The following is a 20483-nucleotide window of genomic DNA, read 5'->3' as shown; positions in this document are numbered from 1 at the left end:
ACAGGACAGAAGAATGGAAGATCGGGTTAACGTGCCATCGTCGTTGAGGTCATTACAGATGGAGAAAAGGCTTGGATTGTGTCAAGGATGGGGAAGGAAATTGGCCTTGCCCATTCCATCCCGGCATATGCCTGGAGTGATTAGAGATTTCACATATAGCCTAAATCTGAAAGGCAGGATGTGCGTTTGAACTGTCGTCCTGTGAGTCCAGTCTGCCATCCACTGTTCCACCTCACTTGGTTCCTGACACCCAAATTTGTACCTTTTATGTAATCAGCTGTCGTTGATGGAGCCTTGCAGTCTTCTAATAACTGCATACACAGAGCATGTGCCATTTGTGATACAGAAAAGCTTCCCAGATAAACTGCATTGTCTTAGACATATGTTCCTCCAAAACGAGTACAGTGAAGAACAAACTAGGTGTGCATTGAACAAATCAAATGGTACAGTGATCTGCAAAAGAGGAGGAGATAAAATGGTAGAAAAAGAGGAAGAGAAACTCACCTTTATCCCCTATATTTGGCCTCCCTCAGTCAAAATTGTGAGAACATTTAGGCCATCTTTTGAGCACCATGATAAACAAAAGATGTACTTGGCTTGGTAAAGGACAAGCTACAGCTGCAAATATTCTTTATATATACCATTCCTTGTGAATGTGGCTGTCAGTGCTCTGGGCAAGCACGGGCCTGCATCCCTCTTGGAATGCTACATGGAACACATTAGCTATGTATATCTGGGGCATTAAGATAAATCAGCAGTGACAGAACACGTCTGAGGAGGGACATACATCAAAATTTAAAATAAAAATATTGTGCCAAGCTGGTGACTTTTGGAGAGCATCATCAAAGAATCGTTTGAAATAACAATCCATGACAATCATACCAACAGGCAGGAGGGCTATCGACTAAATTTGGCACGGGACCGTGCACTAGCAGCTATATGCCAAGAACGCCCCTAGCAGTTGACACTTCACGGGCCGGGCAAGACTCTCAATGCATTCAGCATTGAGAGTCAAACGGTGGCCTTTCTCTCTTAGCACAGATCACAGAACCCCATATCTCAAATAAGGAGTGAGGAGAGATGGCCACCACTCAGGTATATATAAGGGACACCTGCACAGTTTCTACACATTGCTGGGAGATGATGAGAGTGAAACTCATCAAAACATCATAGATTTTCATTGCAGTCACCCAGGTGAAAGCCAGAGAAGATTTCATCATCTGTATGTACTGGAAAAGTCAACAGTCACATTATAAACCATTTCTGATTCACATTTCCAATCTGGCTCAACACTAGAGGGCTAGTTCCAGGTCTAATGGTGCAGTTCATTGACTTCAACAAATGCCTTGAACATGTCTTCAACCACTGTTCAGTTTATCTGTGTTTGACCAGGAAGAACCAAACATGAGCTCAAGGTCCAGATGATAAGAATAATTTTGCTTTGGTTTGGGCCACAGTTTTTATCTAGTTGTAGATTGTGCTTTCTAGATTCTGGGATAATTGCATTATAAGTATCAATAGAATTTCCATATTAAAAATATGTTGTTTTTCCAGTTACTTTGATTGATGTTGCAGTTGACATTTGTTCACATCTTTAACATTAGTGGGCTCTTGACATATGTTTCATTGAGCATGAAAAGTAATTGGCTGTGTAGTTAAAGTGGACAGACATCATACATTAAGTTCTCCTCAGCAATAGTCTCACCTGTGAGATGTTCATAGACCTGCCATTGACATGCCATTTGCAGTGTAGCACAAACTGAGCAGCTGTTATATAGAGTAGACATTATGAAAATTAAGCAGTGTCTATGAGAGCAAATAGTTATTTATACACTTGCACTAACTCTAATATTTTATTTATCGTAGTTTACCCAGTACATTTGCCTATGTCTGCTTCGTGTCATTAAGCAGCTGTCAAAACAACTTCTTGCTACTCAAGAATGACAACCAATTCATTTCATATAACAAATTAGCCCACTAGTTCATTAAGATTTTTTATAAAACAGAGTGACTCAGACATATCACACAAGTTGTTGTTCATAAATGACCATCTGAGACTTATTAGGTAAAAAGTGATTTACACAGGTCTTTAAAATCAGATTGAATGGCAAACTTCACAATGCTTCTGATCAACCATAAATTGGAGAAACAGTCAACTGCAGAATGTTTAGTGAAAATGTGGTACGAAGTTAGTATCACTGAACAGAGCTCTCAAGCATGAATACTTTTAATGAAAAAATCTAGCATGTTGTGCTAAGTTGATTACATAGAACCAAAAAAACTTCCCGCTCATGATGGATTGAAAAATGATTAACTCAAGAAATAAATTGTGTACGATTATGAGTGTGCTAAAAAGTACATTCCCAACTACATCCTTTCATTTGGGAGTGCTAGTTCAGCAAGGCAGGCTAGTGAGTTTTTGAGGAGTTAGAGAACTAGGAGAGAGGTAGTGGCTTATTAACACTGTTAGGTGGGCCATGCTTCATTCCTTGACGCCACATTGATACTTTGCCCACAACAAGTGTGATTGGTAGTTATAATCTTGGGCTGGCATCCAGTTTTAAGTTGTCAGGATTGATTCTGTTTCATATTCAGACTACAGTGACACCCATTCCTAATTTAACTGGAGAGATTATATTTTATTGGCTGCAATTGGATTCTTTAATAACAAAATCAGTTTACTGTTCACTGACAGCAATATAGATTTTCTTTATGTAGGTGCCGAATATTCAGTTTCGTGATGATATGTATAACACCTGATTTATTGATGAGAAAAGCATATGGAAATCACATTCATACGATAAGCATATTAAATGATATTTTTCAAATTATTTTCAGTAAATATGCTTCTGACAGAATCTTTATCTTTTTTAGGCAGTTGGTGGCAGCCCAAGGGGTGCCTTATTGCTGGAACAGGAGTGGTATTTGATGTTGTTATATGCAGTGTCAGAAGTCTGTGCATCTCCGTTCAGTCTGGCAGCTAGCTGCATTGCAGTGACATACATAGCACGTTTTGTTTTGTTGTTTACAAATGTTTTTGCTCAAGGTGAGTAATTTTTTTTCTTTTCTTATCTCCAGAAGTAAAAATAAATAAATAATTAAAAATAGTACCTTGTTAGCCAGTCCTCCGGCAATTTATAAGAATATTTTAACTCTGAGATATAACTTCTAGTTAACACTAACACTTGTATCTCACAGATTTATGACTTTTCTAGTGCATCGACAACTGTAATAGTCACTGAAAACTTTGTGTGTACATAAATGGATAGTGTCCTTCTTATGGCTTCACAACCCTGTGTTTTGCTCTCCATCCTCCAATTTCTAGGTCCCGAATGTTTGCTTCCACATTGTCCAAACATCGCTTACATGGTCTTTGTGTTGTTTTCCTTCGGAAGACCTTCTATGTAGTTCTTGTGTCCTCCATCCTTAGGATATGCCCCAACCGAGCTGTTCTTTTACTTTTAATTAGCCCTAAAATATCAACTTTTTGTATGAGATGATATATTAAATAACTTGTCCTTGCTCCCCAGGTACCATCATTATTGTGGATCCCCCAAGAAATTTTCCATAGTATTCCTCATTCAAATACTCTGAGTAGTTCATCAGTCCTGGTTACTGTCTGTGCTTCACATCCATATACAGGGTGGTGCACGAAATGTGTTACCAATTGTTTCTTTCACAATTTACGATGCACATTAGATATCCCGCTAGGATCTCTACAGCAGTATCAGCAGAGCTTGGAAAAACAAATGAGCTACGAAATTTACGTGTAATTCACGATACTGCCGCTAGGAGACTAGTAAGCAGCAATGGCTGACAGTGGAAGACTGACGACACAGAAACAATCGGCAATTGTGTTACTTTTTCATGAAACGAAAAGCCTTATTGTGACTCAGAGGTGTTTTCGACAACAGTTTAACACACGATGGGTCCCTTGCAAGAAGACCATCCACAGGTTGTACTATAAATTTGTACAGGAAGGAACAGTATTGGAAGCGAAGCGACCTTGGCCCAAGCCTGTTTGTCTGCCGGAGAATATTGAAGCAGTACAAGTTGCTGTACAGAGTAGTCCCGGGAAATCTTGTAGAAAGGCAGCAGTGCAACTGGGAATATCCAGACACTCCATTCAACGCATTCTTAAAAGTGACCTCTGTATGTACCCATTCAAGATGACTTGTGCACAGAAGGTCACTGAAGAACACAAGCAGCAGAGACTACTGTTTGCTCAGTGGGTGGAGGATAGGGAAGAAACTCTCAACAACGTTTGGTTTTCAGATGAGGCACATTTTCATTTAGATGGTGTGGTTAACAAACAAAATGTACTATTTTGGGCCACTGAAAACCCACAAGTGCTTCATGAACAACAACATTATGCTCCGAGGATTACAGCGTGGGCAGCAATTTCCAGTCATGGACTTACTGGACCCTTTTTCTTTGAAGAAACTGTAACAGTGAGTGTTATTTGAGCGTGCTTCACAATAGCTTCATTCCATAGTTTCTTGCTACTGCCTTGCCCTTCAACACATAGTGGTTCATGCAAGATGGAGCAAGGCCACATACTGCAAACACTGTGTTGGAGTTTTTACACGAGCATTTCAACATGCAGATCGTTTCACTCAGGTTTCCAGGTCATTTCAGTGACAGACAAAATTGGCCCCCCAATAGTCCTGACCTCAATCCATGTGACCTTTCTTTGGGGGTACCTAAAGGAAAAAATTTTCCCAAAATGTCCACGTGACTTAATGGAGCTCAGAAGACTTATTCTTCAAGCTTGCAGTGAAATTGCAGAAGACATGTGCCGTAGGGTAATCACTAACTTCAGTGTTTGTTTGAAGGAAGTTAGGAAACGAAATGGTGGACATATTGTGCATTTGCTGAGTTAGAACAAATCTCCATGGACGGCTCTTCATTGTAGTATATGTTCCTTTCAGATTGTATTGACAATAAAGTTTATATTCAAAAACAAATTAGTAACACATTTCATGTGCCACGATGTATCACCACTGGCCTAATCAGAACCTTATATATTGTCATTTTGAGCTGTTGGTTTACATCCGAGATGTCATAAGCTTTTAAATGTATGATAATACTTATTAACATTCAAAATGCGGGCTTCTGTTTCAGTGGACATGGAATTTACTTCATCAAAATTAGCCGCTAGGTATTCAAAATTCTCTACATGCTGAAAATTAAAACCAGTTTGCTGATAAATTATCCAACTTACTATCCTCTGTTCTATGGAATTTCATATATTTAGTTTTAGGTTCATTAGCTTCCAGTTTCCTATGCTGTGCGGCCTCTTTCATTGCCACCAATACTCTATACAATGACATCCTTCATCTACTAATATCTGCAAAGTCATCAACATATGCAGCCAACATTGTGATTCTTACACCCACATGTCCAGATATTTGCAGATTTTGTATAGTGGCTTCACAGTTTTTGTATAGTTACTTCTAAGATCAAATTGAGACACATTGTGCAGAGTGTGTCACCATATCTAACTCCTAGGCTATAGTGGAATTTCAAAAACGTTTAACATGTATACAGATATTAAGGTTTCTTTACATGACTGTTGTGATCATTCTGTGGGGAGAGAGGAGGATAACATAGTACGAGGTGCCTCTTATCAGTTTATCCTTCGCTGAAAAGCTTTAATGTCTGTATACATTTACGTTAAATGTCTTTATAATGCCGCTATAGCCTGGTGATATGTATCACCTTGAAACATGGCTCTAAATAAATAATTTAGTAGTCAACAAATTTGTGACTGGTAGCAGTATTAAAAATCTTTTTGTGATTTTGAAACAGCCGTGGTTGATTAATGGTCAGTATGGCTTCAAATTATTAAACACTGATGATGATTGGTTATTAGTATACTTTACAGAAGTAGCCGTCTGTTAATGTATAACCTGATTTGTCTCACATACCTGAAAGCTTTCCTTCATGATGGGATGTATGGGACTTCATGGGTGAATGAATTAATGAGATTACTGGAATATGAAACATACTTCTTTGTTACATATCATGCACCATATATGACATTAAACATAGCAAAGGAAAAGGTAAAACAAACATCACTAAAGAAATGACATAGACACCAGTAGTACGTGGGGCATTGGAAAACGGCTGTAAAGACAATAATTCAAAGTGCTATGCTGTGGGCAGTATAGGTACTGTGCATATAACTTGGCAAAATACTGATCTGTTATCTGTTGTTTCAGATGTGGTTAATATACTTTGTAAGCATTTACGATTGCCTCAGTAAGCACAATTAGTGCAATTAACTGAATTTTGGTGGAGTTATGTAGTATATCTACTGGAAACAGGATTGTAACAATATTCGAGAAGGAAAGTTGCTACTCACCATATAGTGGAGATGCCGAGTCGTGATAGGCACAACATAAAGATTCCCACAGTTACAGCTTTCGACCATTAAGGCCGTTGTCAACAACACCACACACACACACACACACACACACACACACACACACACACACACACACACACACACACACAAATGCAACTCACACAGGTGTCTGCAGTCTCAGGCATCTGAAACCAAAACAGGATTGTCTTGTTGAATGATGATATTAAAAAATTGGATGAAGTTATTAGCTATATTTGAAAGCAAATACCATCAATCTCAAGAAAGTGCACATGCTTCCAATATTATAGTTGGACAGCAGCTGCATACAAATTTGTATTTGCATTTCTGCACCAAATGAGCACACATTGAAGGTGTTGCAAGTTAGGAAGAATGTACTCAGAGTGTCACTGAGGAGCATTAAGAACAGCTTGTTGGTAGCTGGGTTACAAGCAAGGTTTCCTCCTGCATCTTGTCATGAAGTCCGTTCATGATAGTGGGAACTAGAACAATCAGTGCCACAAAGTTATGTTTAGTGATGAGAGCAGCTACTGACAAACTGGCCATTGGCTTCTGTTTTTGGTTCTTCAGCTGACATTTGTCTGATGATTTTTCTGACTTTCGCCAGCACAAGTGGTGGGCATTGTCAAAGTTTCACCCTCCATTGCTCGTGGTAGACTGGAGCCGAGTTTGTGGTCGCAGACTATAAGTACCATGTGTGCCAGCATTGAAGAGCTTTTCTGTGGTCATTTCCGGTGCGTTTCTCTTGCTACCTGCAACGGTTGTTAATTGCAGCATGGAAAGCCAGGATCCATTTGCCATGAGGCTTTCTTCTTTTGTGTTGAAGCTATTTGTGTATTTCTATAGCTTCTCTGAACAAGTGGGTGTGATAGTTCTTCTCTACCGCCAGAACTTCTGTGTCAGCGAATTTTACTACGTGGTTACATGGTTGTGAAAGAGCAGAGGAAATATGCACTGAAACAGACAGGATACTGCACCGAGCAAAACCATCAGCTTGCAATCTGAAGAAAGGAGAAGTACAAGCTATTAAGAATCTTAATAACAACAAGACTGTATTGCCACGCCTACCAGTAAGGGAAATGCGACCATTGTAATGAAGACCTAAGATTATGAGCAGAAGATCTGGGATCTATTAGATCCATGTGTCGAAAATTCAGCGCATGTCCAACACAGCATATCACACGGAATATGAGCGACATAATAGTGAAGAATGTTACTTGTCTTTGTGACCACTTTCATGTGACACCACATATTTTTGAAAGTAAGAAAGCTAATTAAACAATACTATCTGTCACAGAACTGTACTGATTCTCTTCACGGTAGTAATATCCAGAGGCAGCATCTGGCTGTTCACACAAAGATTGTTTTGGCTGTCTTGTCCTGCACAGAATTTGATGTAAACACAAAATTGATATGTTGTATATTTTAAGTGGAATCTATGCAATTACAGTCAAACCCTGTTTTGAAGTTCCAGTATTTTCCTTTTTTTCCATTTTAGTGTTCATTTTTGTCAGTTCCAACAGAAGTCGTATTGTCTTAATGCAATGCTTTCCTGTCATTATGACTATCATGTTACAGCATTTCCTACATTTTAAGTTTTCTTTGATATTATCAAGACCTTTAACATTGATTTTCATACAGATTTCTGCAAAATTGCCTTGTATTCCTGCTCAAAGTCAGCTTTGCAACAAAGCAGAAAACACAGATTAGATTAGATCAGATTCAGTTTTTATCCAATAAGATCAAAATGAGATGAATCTCATGGGTGTGGAACATTTCAGAAAGTATAGCACTAAAACATAGAACATTTGAATATAATCCTTACCTCCCCAATCATTTTCAGAAGCTTGTCAAAATATGTGAGCACATTACAGTAAATTGAAACTGCTAATAATTACAGAATTAATACACTGTCAGAATGAAACATAGTGTGCACTTTTCATAAGTTTATCACACAAAGAACAACCAACCTTCAATGTTGTGACCAAATACTGTCGAAACTGAAATCTAACAGACATTTTTACTTAAGCTAGTCTAACAGTCCTTGTTAACATATTCATCTATAGAGTAAAAGGAGAAGCCTATCAAAAAGTCATTCAAACTCTCTTTAAACTGTGCCTTATCTGAAACCAAGTTTTTAATGGTTGCTGGCAATTTACTGAAAATGCATATTTCTGAATGTTGGACTCCTTTTTGGATCAAGGTGAGTGATTTTTGGTCTTCATGTAGATTGACCTTATTCCTAGCATTGATACTATACGAGGTGTGATTGGAAAGTTTTAAGAATGGGCTTGTAATTGTACAATGGTGGTACTTGCATGCTACTGGGATGCATCTTCTTCGAAATAGTCACCTTCTGACTGAACACACAGACTCCAATGGTGTTTCCACCTTTGGAAACATTCCTGGAATTTTTTTCCTTAAGTGTGTTAAGGACACTCTCCATATTTGCCTGGATGTCCTCAGTCGAGTAAAATCACTTCCCTTTCAGTTTAGAATCAGGTAGAAGTGTGCACGGGCCAAATCGGGAATGTGGCAGTTGTGGAAGTACAGGAATTTTGAATTTGGTCAAAAATTCAACGATGGAGAAGGCACAATGAGCTGGAGCATTATCATGGTGTAGAACCCAACTTCTGTCTTTCCACAATGCAGGCCTTTTCTCCACGTGCAAATGCTCAAGGACACATTTGTAGTATTCCCGGTTAACTGTCTGTCCTTCACAGGTAAATTCATGATGCACAATACTGGTAGAATCGAAACAAATCCACAACATTGTCTTCATCTTCGACTGCCTTTGCCATGCTTTTTTCAGTCATGGTGAACCTGCAGTCTTCCACTGTGAAGACTGCACTTTTGTTTCAGGATCATATCCATTTGTCACTTGTAATTACCCTATGTAACAAATCTCAGTCATTTTTAGTCCAATTATTCAGCCCTTGGCACACTTCAAGTTTGTATTGTCTCTGGTCACTTGACAACACAGTTGGAATGAATTTTTGCGGACACTCAACGCATGCTCAGATTTTCAGTTAAAATTGATTAAACTGCATAGAATCTTAAATTAAGTTCATCAGCCATCTCCCTAATCGTAAGTCTATGATCAGAGTGCACTATGTCGTGAATGTTCACAACATTTTCGTTGGTTTTTGAGGTGGAAGGACGGCCAGATTGTGGTTCATCTTCCAATGATTCATGACCATTTTCAAATCTGTTGAACCAGACAAAAACATTTGACGGCCACACACAATTATCTCCAAAAGCTGTTTTTAATAGTTCATAGGTCTCAGAAGCTGATTTCCCAGTTTTAAAACAAAATTTCACACAAACTTGTTGCTCCATTTCTACATGCATATTCATGCAAACAGAATCCAGCAACAAGCCCTAGCAGACTCGCACTCAACCAGCTATCACAACAAATTGAATAAAGGAAATGCAGTTTCCTGTCAGAGGGCATTCAAGGACAAGGCAGTGACTCATTCCCCACCCTCCGTGTACCTGCCTGCCAAACCAGTAATCAGTAGCAGATCCATTCTTAAAACTTTCCAATCACACCTCGTATATTGAGCTATTGGTTGGATATACACACACATTATTTGTGACAAAGTTCATTAAGGGATAAATATACTGAGAAGCAATGATTAATCTTCCCAGTTCCTTTAACAGGTTCTTTGATGATGATCTTGAATTTACATGACAAATTAATCTTATTATATGATTTTGTACTCTTAAAAACTTTTTCCTGGTTTGACGAGTTACACCAAACATATGATCCCATATGACATAATAAAATGAAAGTAAGCAAAGTATGCATTTTTTTTATCTCCTATATCTGACATCATTCACACTACAAATAATATGCATTTAGGTGCATTGTCAGTTCTGTGATATGCTCTTCCGAATTGAATGTATTAAGCTGTAATCCCAGAAATTTAACACTGGCAATCTCTTCTGTCCGCATGTCTTCATATGTTGTACACATGCTGGAAGGAAATCTCTTGCAGGTGCTGAACTGCATTTGAAAGGTCAAAGTTTAATGACAATGAATTAGCTTTAAAATGTTTATTAATGTCAATGAAAATTTGATGAGCAACCATTTCAAACTCTGTACTTGGATTGATGTAAATAAAATAGAAAGAAACTTCTACTTGGGAAAAATATATTAGAAACAAAGATTCCAAGACTTAACAAGCAGGAAAGTGCCGGTAGATAGGCACAATAAATAACACACACACACACACACACACACACACACACACACACACACTCACACACACAGAATTTCTAGCTTTCGCAACCGACGGTCCCTTCTTCAGGAAAGAGGGAAGGAGAGGGAAAGACGAAAGGATGTGGGTTTTAAGGGAGAGGGTAAGGAGTCATTCCAATCCCGGGAGCGGAAAGACTTCCCTTAGGGGGAAAAAAGGACAGGTGTACACTCGCGCACACACACACATATCCCAGGAAAGAGTGAAGGAGAGGGAAAGACGAAAGGATGTAGGTTTTAAGGGAGAGGGTAAGGAGTCATTCCAATCCCGGGAGCGGAAAGACTTCCCTTAGGGGGAAAAAAGGACAGGTGTACACTCGTGCACACACACACACACACACACACACACACACACACACACACACACACACACATATCCCAGGAAAGAGGGAAGGAGAGGGAAAGACGAAAGGATGTGGGTTTTAAGGGAGAGGGTAAGGAGTCATTCCAATCCCGGGAGCGGAAAGACTTCCCTTAGGGGGAAAAAAGGACAGGTGTACACTCGCGCACACACACACACACACACACACACACACATATCCCAGGAAAGAGGGAAGGAGAGGGAAACACGAAAGGATGTGGGTTTTAAGGGAGAGGGTACGGAATCATTCCAATCCCGGGAGCGGAAAGACTTCCCTTAGAGGTAAAAAAGGACAGGTGTACACTCGCACACACACACATATCCATCCGCACATACACAGACACAAGCAGACATTTGTAAAGGCAAAGAGTTCGGGCAGAGATGTCAGTTGAGGCGGAAGTACAGAGGCAAAGAAGTTATTGAAAGACAGGTGAGGTTGAGCGGCGGCAACTTGAAATTAGCGGAGGTTGAGGCCTGGCGGATATCGAGAAGAGAGGATATACTGAAGGGCGAGTTTCCATCTCTGGAGTTCGGATAGGTTGGTGTTGGTGGGAAGTATCCAGATAACTCGGACGGTGTAACACTGTGCTAAGATGTGCTGGCCGTGCACCAAGGCATGTTTAGCCACAGGGTGATCCTCATTACCAACAAACACTTGAATTACTATTTATTGCAATGTTCATATCATATGCAAACAAAGACAAATTTAACACCTGGCAGTGTAACGGACAAGTCATTAATGTACAGCAGAGAAAGCAATGGAACCTTGAGGAACACCATTTGTAATTAATTCCCAGTTAGATGAAGACTGTGTATTCCACAGTTATTTTGCAATGACATGCTTTGTTTCATTTCAGTTTGGTAAGACCTGGACCATTTTGCAGCACTGTCAGTGACACCATAATATTCTAATTTACATAAGACACTGCTATGATTCACACAGTCAAAGATATTTGGCAGTTCACAGAAAATGCCAGTAACCTATAATATTTTATCTAATGAATGAAATATATTCTCACTATATGTGCAGATAGCCTTCTCTGTATCTGAATCCATAAGCAACCCAAACTGTGACTTGGACAATATATTATTTGCAGTCAAATGCTTAAGATGATGTTTGAACACAACGTTTTAAAATATTTTTGGGTAAAAAAAGGAAAACAGCAAAAGAGAAATTGGCTGATAGTTTGACAGTATCTCTTAATCCCCCTTCTTCTTAAGAGGCATATTCCAGTCAGCCTGGCAATGTTCCTATGATAAGAGATGGATTATACAAATAACATAAGATAGAACTTGGCTCACATGAATAATCTTTTATTAACTTCGTTGATATGTTACTATAACCACTAGAATACTTTGATTTTAAGGATGCTATGATAGATGATACTTCTTTGGGAGAAGTGAGTGTAATTTTAATTTCACTGAAGTTACATGTAGAGGCTGATTTCAGAAATTTTGTTGCGCTGTTTATTGAACCTGATAACACTATCCTGTCAGTAACAGAAACAAAATAGTTGTTTAAGAGATTTGCAACCCTACAGGCACTTGTTACCAATGTCTCATTTGTTTTTATAACTGTGTGTTCAGGACTATCTGTTCCTCTTCCTTTGTGACCCCACATGTCTCTGATTCCACTATATCCTATATAGTTTTTATTTTGTTGCTTGACAATATTATCTTTTTCTCGTAGTAAAGCTGCTTTGATATTTGAATTACCTGCTTCAGTATTTTGCAGTATTCTTTACAGTGCATTACAATGCTAACATCAGAGCTGTTCCCATACTATCTATACAGCTTCCTTTTTGTCCAATGTGATACCTTCACTCCTTTTGTAATACATGGTTTATTTTTAGACTTCTGATGATTTGAGTTACCTCTAGGGTAAAACAATTTTCAAAAGAGGATGTAACTTTATTAATAAATGCTTTATTATTTTCCGTTTGAGTCAGAAGTATTGTAAACATCTCTTTGAGCAAGCTTGTACAATTCTCAATTTTGACTGATTTATAACCCTTCTGTACTCAGATTTAATAGATTTTATATCCTGACGAGTTTCAGCATTTAACATCAGATGCTGTATGTCTTGATCATCTAGCCCATTTACTATTGAGTTTCTTCCCTAGATTTGTCTACAAAGATGTCTACAAGATCTGACATGTATCATATTTGTAACAGTGGTCACATCACGTTCAGAGAGGCAGATTATATCAAATGGTTTGCTCACCCCTAATTCTTCAACACAAGTACGCAACTCTTTAAGCTTACCCCCAGTCCTCAAATACTCTGATGCAATAAGGATAATATGCAAAGTTATTGATCATGAAACATAGTGTTAGTGCGGTAAGCAAGATTTTTGTCATCAGCTTGTTGGGTCACTGCTGTTGATATTTTAAGTTCACAGTGTTTGGAAGCATGGGAAAATGTGGTGCATCACTACATTAATGTGAATCACGATCTGACAATAGTGACACTAGGAGCAACCTTCCTTCTGCTCATTACAACAGCTTTAATTCAATTTCAGTCATTTATGCAAATAAACACCACTTTTGAAGCTGGTCAACTCTCCTCGAGTCATTGTTTCCATGTGAAATACACTAATCCGTACTAGGCATGCAGTTTTAGGTTGGTATGACTTGATGTCAAACTTAAAAATTTCTCCTCAAGATGCCCCATAACATGACTATAATTTCCACTCTCTTTCTCGCCCAGGACATCCCTGAGCCAAGTGACCTCCTTGTCAGCAACAAACTGTAGATTTCGTGCCTGTTGTTCTCTATTTATGAAGACTTGCAACTCTAAAATTTTAACCAATTTTATATTACAAGTTTTATTTACCATAACTTTATAATGATCATCAATATGTTTCATGTTACAACATGAATATATGTTTTATGTGGTTTCATGAGAGACTTTTGTTTCCATTTTTTATTTACAACATTGGACCTAATCGGAATGAAGAAGGAAACATTTGCGCACATTTGTATGTTCAGCACTCAGATATTGCGTTTGTGGTTGATGCTTTGTATGCTGTGGAGAGAGACAAGTAGAGCTAATTGCTGTTAGAAAGAAACAAAAACAATGATTTCAGATTTATTTAAATAGACAGAATTTAAAGTGTTTTAATTTTATATGTTGTGAATATAAAGGAATTACACAATAAGAGTAAATTATACATTTTTATGTGGTGTGTTTCTACATTTTCCATTTTTATGGGTCAGTCCACTGAAAAGTGTGAAAAGGGTGTTTTGCTGTAATTCTTTTCACACTGTTGCATGTTATACACTTAACATTAAATTTTTTTCAGAATTAACAAGTGTTGTAGTAATTAAGCCTGGGAGTAGTAACCTCCTGAGAGGGGAAATTAAGTTTTATGATGGTAAAGACAAATGTGTTCAGTTGTGTTTTGGTCATGAAGCTAAAATATTTGTAAAATATCATTACTATTATCACTGTTTTGTAAGACTAATACCAAGAACAAGTTACCATTAAAGTCACACCTTCCCCCAAATTCTGGCATTAACATGTGACAAAGTTTTGTGGAGGTTGCTTGTAAAGCAACGGACAAAATAATGCAGATGATAATGTAAATTAAAAATGGGTTTATAAGTAAAACTAAATTAAAGCAAAATGAGAAGTTGAATGCAGTAGTGCGGACCAAAAAAAAAAAAAAAAAAAACAGGGTCATAAAACAAAGGAATTAAATCGGAACTAATACAGAAAATTAATTAAAAACACATGAACAGAGTATTCAAGTGGAGGAAGAATGGTAGAAAGAAAAATGAAAGGAAATGAAGAAGTTAATGCAGTGATTAAAATTATGTGACAAAGGAATGGAATTAAAAAATTGTGTTTGTAAATCAATTAATTGAATAAAACTGATGATCGAAGTCATTGCAATAAATATTTAAAAATTTTGTGCAATTGAGGAGATTCGAGCCCACAAACTTATGAATATGAAGGTATTATCCTATTCATTATACCACACAAACAGGCAGTATTATGCAACTTTTTTAATGTTACTGAATGACACTCAAAATCCTGTGTTTTTTTGTCCATTACTCACAAACAAGGACCTAACTGGGTAAATGGCTGCAATGTGTGATACATGGTCTCTTAACCTACATCAGTGTACAGATACTTTCAAAAAGTCAGTTGCACCACTGCTGACCTCCCCTTGTTAGTAATCGTTACCATATGGTGTATTATAACTTTGAATTTCCTACCATAGAAGTAACAATGGAAATAGGTAATGCCTTACCTAACACTCAACATCTCTTTCTCCATGTGAATAATTCTGTCCAGCATTGTTCAACAGACTCGGTGCATACACTATTGGGTATTCCTTACCGTCTGTATCCTGACTTAGAATAAATCTAATCACCTGATAGCTGGGATTACAGGATAGAATAAATTCCTCTTTGTAATTTGGAAATATTAATACTGGGCTAGTCGTTAATGCCCGAAAGTATCAAACTTGCTCTGACAGTTGATTGACCACTGGTATTTCACATCTATTTTCAACAAATGAGTTAATGGTCTGGCAATTTCACCAAAGCCTTTGATGAATTTGTGATTTACATTGTTTTGTTGTTTGTGGCAGTAAGAGATCACAGACAGCACATCATCAGCCTTGGGTCAGTCTCATGGCATCTTGTCTAATCATATGATCTAGATGGTTTATCTCTGTGGATGTGAAAAGACACCTTTCAATACTTAACGTTAAAGAATACAATCTCTTAAACACTTCCTACAGTCATTGCACATGCTCCTTGAGATGTTTAGAAAAAAAGCAATAATATCATCTAAATAGATCACACACTACTGTAGTTTTAATCCCCTCAATGCTCTATCCAGTAAACTCTGGAAAACGGTCTTCAGCCTATTTTCAAATCAACTGTGGAGAAATATTTACAGCCAGCCGGTGTGGCCGAGTGGTTCTAAGCACGTCAGTCTGTAACCGCGCGACCGCTACAGTCGCAGGTTCGAATTCTGCCTCGGGCATTGTTATGTGTGATGTCCTTAGGTTAGTTAGGTTCAAGTAGTTCTAAGTTCTAGGGGACTGATGACCTCAGATGTTAAGTCCCATAGTGCTCAGAGCCATTTGAGCCATTTGAACCATTTGAAATATTTACATTGACCTAGGTTGTCCAAAGTCTCCATTATGTTCGGTATAGAGTATGGAGCCATAATTATTCTTGCATTTGGGTATGGGTAATCGCAACCAAACATACATTCTTTTGTTTGATATGATAATTTCTTTGCAACAGTGATGATGGCTGCTTCCTGTGGACTGTCATGTTCCTTAGTAATGGCATGGATTGTTCCATTATCAGTTTCAGAAGCCTGGGTATTCTTTATGGCTTGTATAGACTGGGTAGTTATTTCCCATTGCGATTTTGTGCTGAGTCACAGGTGTTGCTGATAATGGTCTGCTAGGACTGAATAAATCTGCAAATTGTATCAACAGAGTTGCTTTAGGTGACCTTGACCTTTCCTTTAAAATGTTACAACTTCTTGCCTAACTCAACTGCATTGACAGTTTGCTTGCAGCGTAGGTCCATCAAAATCGTCCAAGTCTAGGACATCCAAATTGGGAATCAGTAACACCTTTGGCAGATCTGCTTTGTCAGAGCCAAAATTATCTACATTCAGTGCAACCAGGTTTGCCTGTTTTTTTTTTTTTTTTTGTTTTTTGTTTGTTTTTTTCCCCTGAACAAAATGGGATTTTTTTACTACCCTACCCAAAACACCCACAGGCCTGAAATGAAAAGTGCAGTATAACAAAGCACTGCATTTTACATTATTGACATTTCTGCTCACTTTTCAGCCTTCTTAAGAACATCTTACCCATTCAGAAAATGACAAAACTGCAGGCTTGTAAATGAGTAATTCATCCTCACCATTAATTCAGCTTCTAATGTAGCCATTGACAAACAGTTTCACTCAAGTTACCATATGTTCGCAATGAGGCTGAAAATTCTTCCTGGTGCAGCCTTGAAATGAGGTATAGAAAACACCAAACAGACAATTATAAATAGGTTTTCATAGTTTTCATAATGATTAAAAAATTTATTAAAAATAAAGATTCCAAGACTTACCAAGCGGGAAAGCGCCGGCAGACAGGCACATGAACAAAACACACAAACACACACACAGAATTACGAGCTTTCGCAACTGGCAGTTGCTTCGTCAGGAAGGAAGGAAGGAGAGGGAAAAATGAAAGGGTGTGGGTTTTAAGGGAGAGGGTAAGGAGTCATTCCAATCCCGGGAGCGGAAAGACTTCCCTTAGGGGAAAAAAAGGACAGGTGTACACTCGCGCACACACACACACATATCCATCCGCACATACACAGACACAAGCAGACATATTTAAAGGCCTTTAAATATGTCTGCTTGTGTCTGTGTATGTGCGGATGGATATGTGTGTGTGTGTGTGCGAGTGTACACCTGTCCTTTTTTTCCCCTAAGGGAAGTCTTTCCGCTCCCGGGATTGGAATGACTCCTTACCCTCTCCCTTAAAACCCACACCCTTTCATTTTTCCCTCTCCTTCCTTCCTTCCTGACGAAGCAACTGCCAGTTGCGAAAGCTCGTAATTCTGTGTGTGTGTTTGTGTGTTTTGTTCATGTGCCTGTCTGCCGGCGCTTTCCCGCTTGGTAAGTCTTGGAATCTTTATTTTTAATATATTTTTCCCATGTGGAAGTTTCTTTCTGTTTTATTTACATCGTCATTGATTAAAAAATTTAATCCACTTACCATCAGATGCCAGTGTAAAAAAGAAAGTTCTCCTCCTCTTCCTTGAGAAAGGCGTTAAATTGCACACATTTCTTCAACATTAACTCTTCTTCTACACAGAATTCATATTGAGAAGTCACTACTATGAATTCTAAAGTTGGGTGATGTTTCCTTGATAATGAAAGTGGTTTGAAAGCTTTTGTTATGCTCTCTTCAAAGTTAATTCGCTGCAAGTAATCAGCCGCTTCTCTTTTGGGCATTTTGTTTTGATTATCATTTACTTTTCAGAATTTCCATTAGGAAATGAGACACTTAAAGTAGAAAAGGAGTTTTGCTGTTTGGGGAGCAAAATAACTGATGATGGTCGAAGTAGAGAGGATATAAAATGTAGTCTGACAATGGTAAGGAAAGTGTTTCTGAGGAAGAGAAATTTGCTAACATCGAGTATAGATTTAAGTGTCAGGAAGTCATTTCTGAAAGTATTTGTATGGAGTGTAGCCATGTATGGAAGTGAAGCATGGACGATAACTAGTTTGGACAAGAAGAGAATAGAAGCTTTCGAAATGTGGTGCTGCAGAAGAATGCTGAAGATTAGATGGGTAGATCACATAACTAATGAGGAAGTATTGAATAGGATTGGGGAGAAGAGAAGTTTGTGGCACAACTTGACCAGAAGAAGGGATCGGTTGGTAGGACATGTTCTGAGGCATCAAGGGATCACCAATTTAGTATTGGAGGGCAACGTGGAGGGTAAAAATCATAGAGGGAGACCAAGAGATGACTACACTAAGCAGATTCAGAAGGATGTAGGTTGCAGTAGGTACTGGGAGATGAAGCTTGCACAAGATAGAGTAGCATGGAGAGCTGCATCAAACCAGTCTCAGGACTGAAGACCACAACAAAAACAACAATTTCAGAATTATTTAGGATGCCACTGAGTCATAAAACTGATATACCTTTCTTTGTTTCGGAGATGTTCTATAGCCATTTGTAAGGTCAATTAAGTCTGTTATAAGCACATCATCAGATTGAAATTTTGCATTTAATCATGCATAACAACTGCCAATGTTCATCCTACAGCCCAGATATGCCAAAGATAATTCACCTTCAAAAAAGTCTGAGTATCTTCGATGTGTACTTCTACGAGAGGAAGTATAATTGGATTGATTCAAAGTTTTTCACTATTGCTTTACAGCCGGAGTGAGAGATAGCCAGTGGGTTGGTATGTGTTTTAAAATCTCTTGCAGTTCAATTTCCATCCAAGCAAAAAATTCGTTTAGCTCACTGACTCTTTTAGCAGACAGATGGTATTCTTTACATAATCTTAATAACAATTGGTTGCAGTTCAAAGCGCATTTGCTGCTTGCTTTAGTGTTATTCTAAAGATGACAGTTACATGCTGCTGCAATCAAGTTTGGATTTTCTTTGCACAGCTCGTCAAATACACTTTTATTCTTTACAAAATTAAAAGAGGCAGTTTCAGTCGAAAAACAGCTGATATTCTTCGGCACCAAAGCTGCTTTGGTGAGCTCATTTTTAATTCCTGCCCAGAGGTGCCGACTTGAAAATATTTTTGAGGGGGGTCACTGGTGTGGACCGATCGACAGACTTGTGGGTTGAATGGATGTATGTTGGATCCCCATGGCTGGTCCACAACAGTGATGCCCATCCACTGCAGCCTCAAGTTCCGTAATAGAGGCCAACACAACCTGGAGCCAAGAGTGAAGTGTCATTAACTCAGCTCACATCTGCACAAAGCAGTCACAGTCCCCATCTGTACTAAAAATGATGGAAAACTACACTTAAGAGATAAACAAATGATTATATACATGCGCTATAAAACCGTACTGTAGAGAACTGTGTCTGATAAATTTTATTAACATGCAGAGATTCAAAACTATGTGTCTGATAAATTTGATTAACATACAGAGATTCAAAACTAAACTACCAAAGCACACAGGAGACTAAATATACATCTCCTTTAACCCCTCATAATATACAATGTATGCATTTATGTCACCTACTAATTGTAACTAATCCATATTCAAATCTACATCATCTGGCCAATCACCCTGACCAGCAACTGCTACCAGATTCTCGATAAATGCTGACTCATCATCAGTCAGTTTACCTGAAAAGAAGTCTCTAGACTAGTGGCTATAATATCCATAGGAGGAACAAGAATCTGACCAAAGCAATTACCTCTGCCATTGTGACTTTACTACACTCACAATCTACCATGAGTGGCCACCTACCTTTGGCTGCTTTGTCATTGCTTGTGTTTGTGCCATTTGTGTAACTGCTGCCTAACAATGAAATACAATATACAGAGTGTTTATAAATGAATATCAGGGTTTTAATGCTTTGTAGTATTTATTACATCAAATGAAAGAGCAACTCAAACAGTTGTATTTGGCACCAGTGCGCATGCGCACCACACAATGTTTCTGCCGCATCCACTAGACAGGTTGAACTTCACTGTACCCGAGTGCTGGATATGCTGCAAGGGGCCCAGTGACAGGGCTTGTTTTGCATGGCCTCCATGTTCACCCGACCTAATGCCATTCGATTTTTTTCCTTTGGGGTTTCATCAAGGATTGTGTGTACATTCCTCCGCTACCAGCAGACCTCCCTGAATTAAGAAACCAGATTGAAGCAGCTGTTGCTACAATCACTGAAGACACACTTATCAACATTTGGGAAGAACGCGGCTATAGACTTGATGTGTCCCGTGTTACAA

At 38.4% G+C, this 20483-nt stretch overlaps 1 protein-coding gene across 2 annotated transcripts in view; it reads left to right on the top strand.

The window, feature by feature from the left end:
* LOC126355205 (RING finger protein 145-like) overlaps positions 1 to 20483 on the top strand; it is a 223447-nt gene that overhangs the window by 71712 nt on the left and 131252 nt on the right. For both annotated transcript variants that reach the window (XR_007565474.1, XM_050005440.1), the window contains one exon: positions 2875 to 3046. Coding sequence is in view for 1 of the 2 variants with exons in the window: in XM_050005440.1 (XP_049861397.1) it covers positions 2875 to 3046 (172 nt within the window). In the remaining variant the exon portion in view is untranslated. The remainder of the gene's footprint in view (positions 1 to 2874; positions 3047 to 20483) is intronic.

Source organism: Schistocerca gregaria, chromosome 3 (genome assembly GCF_023897955.1).
Source record: "Schistocerca gregaria isolate iqSchGreg1 chromosome 3, iqSchGreg1.2, whole genome shotgun sequence".
NCBI classification, from domain to species: Eukaryota; Metazoa; Arthropoda; class Insecta; order Orthoptera; family Acrididae; genus Schistocerca; species Schistocerca gregaria.
This window is presented reverse-complemented; position numbering and strand designations above follow the sequence as displayed.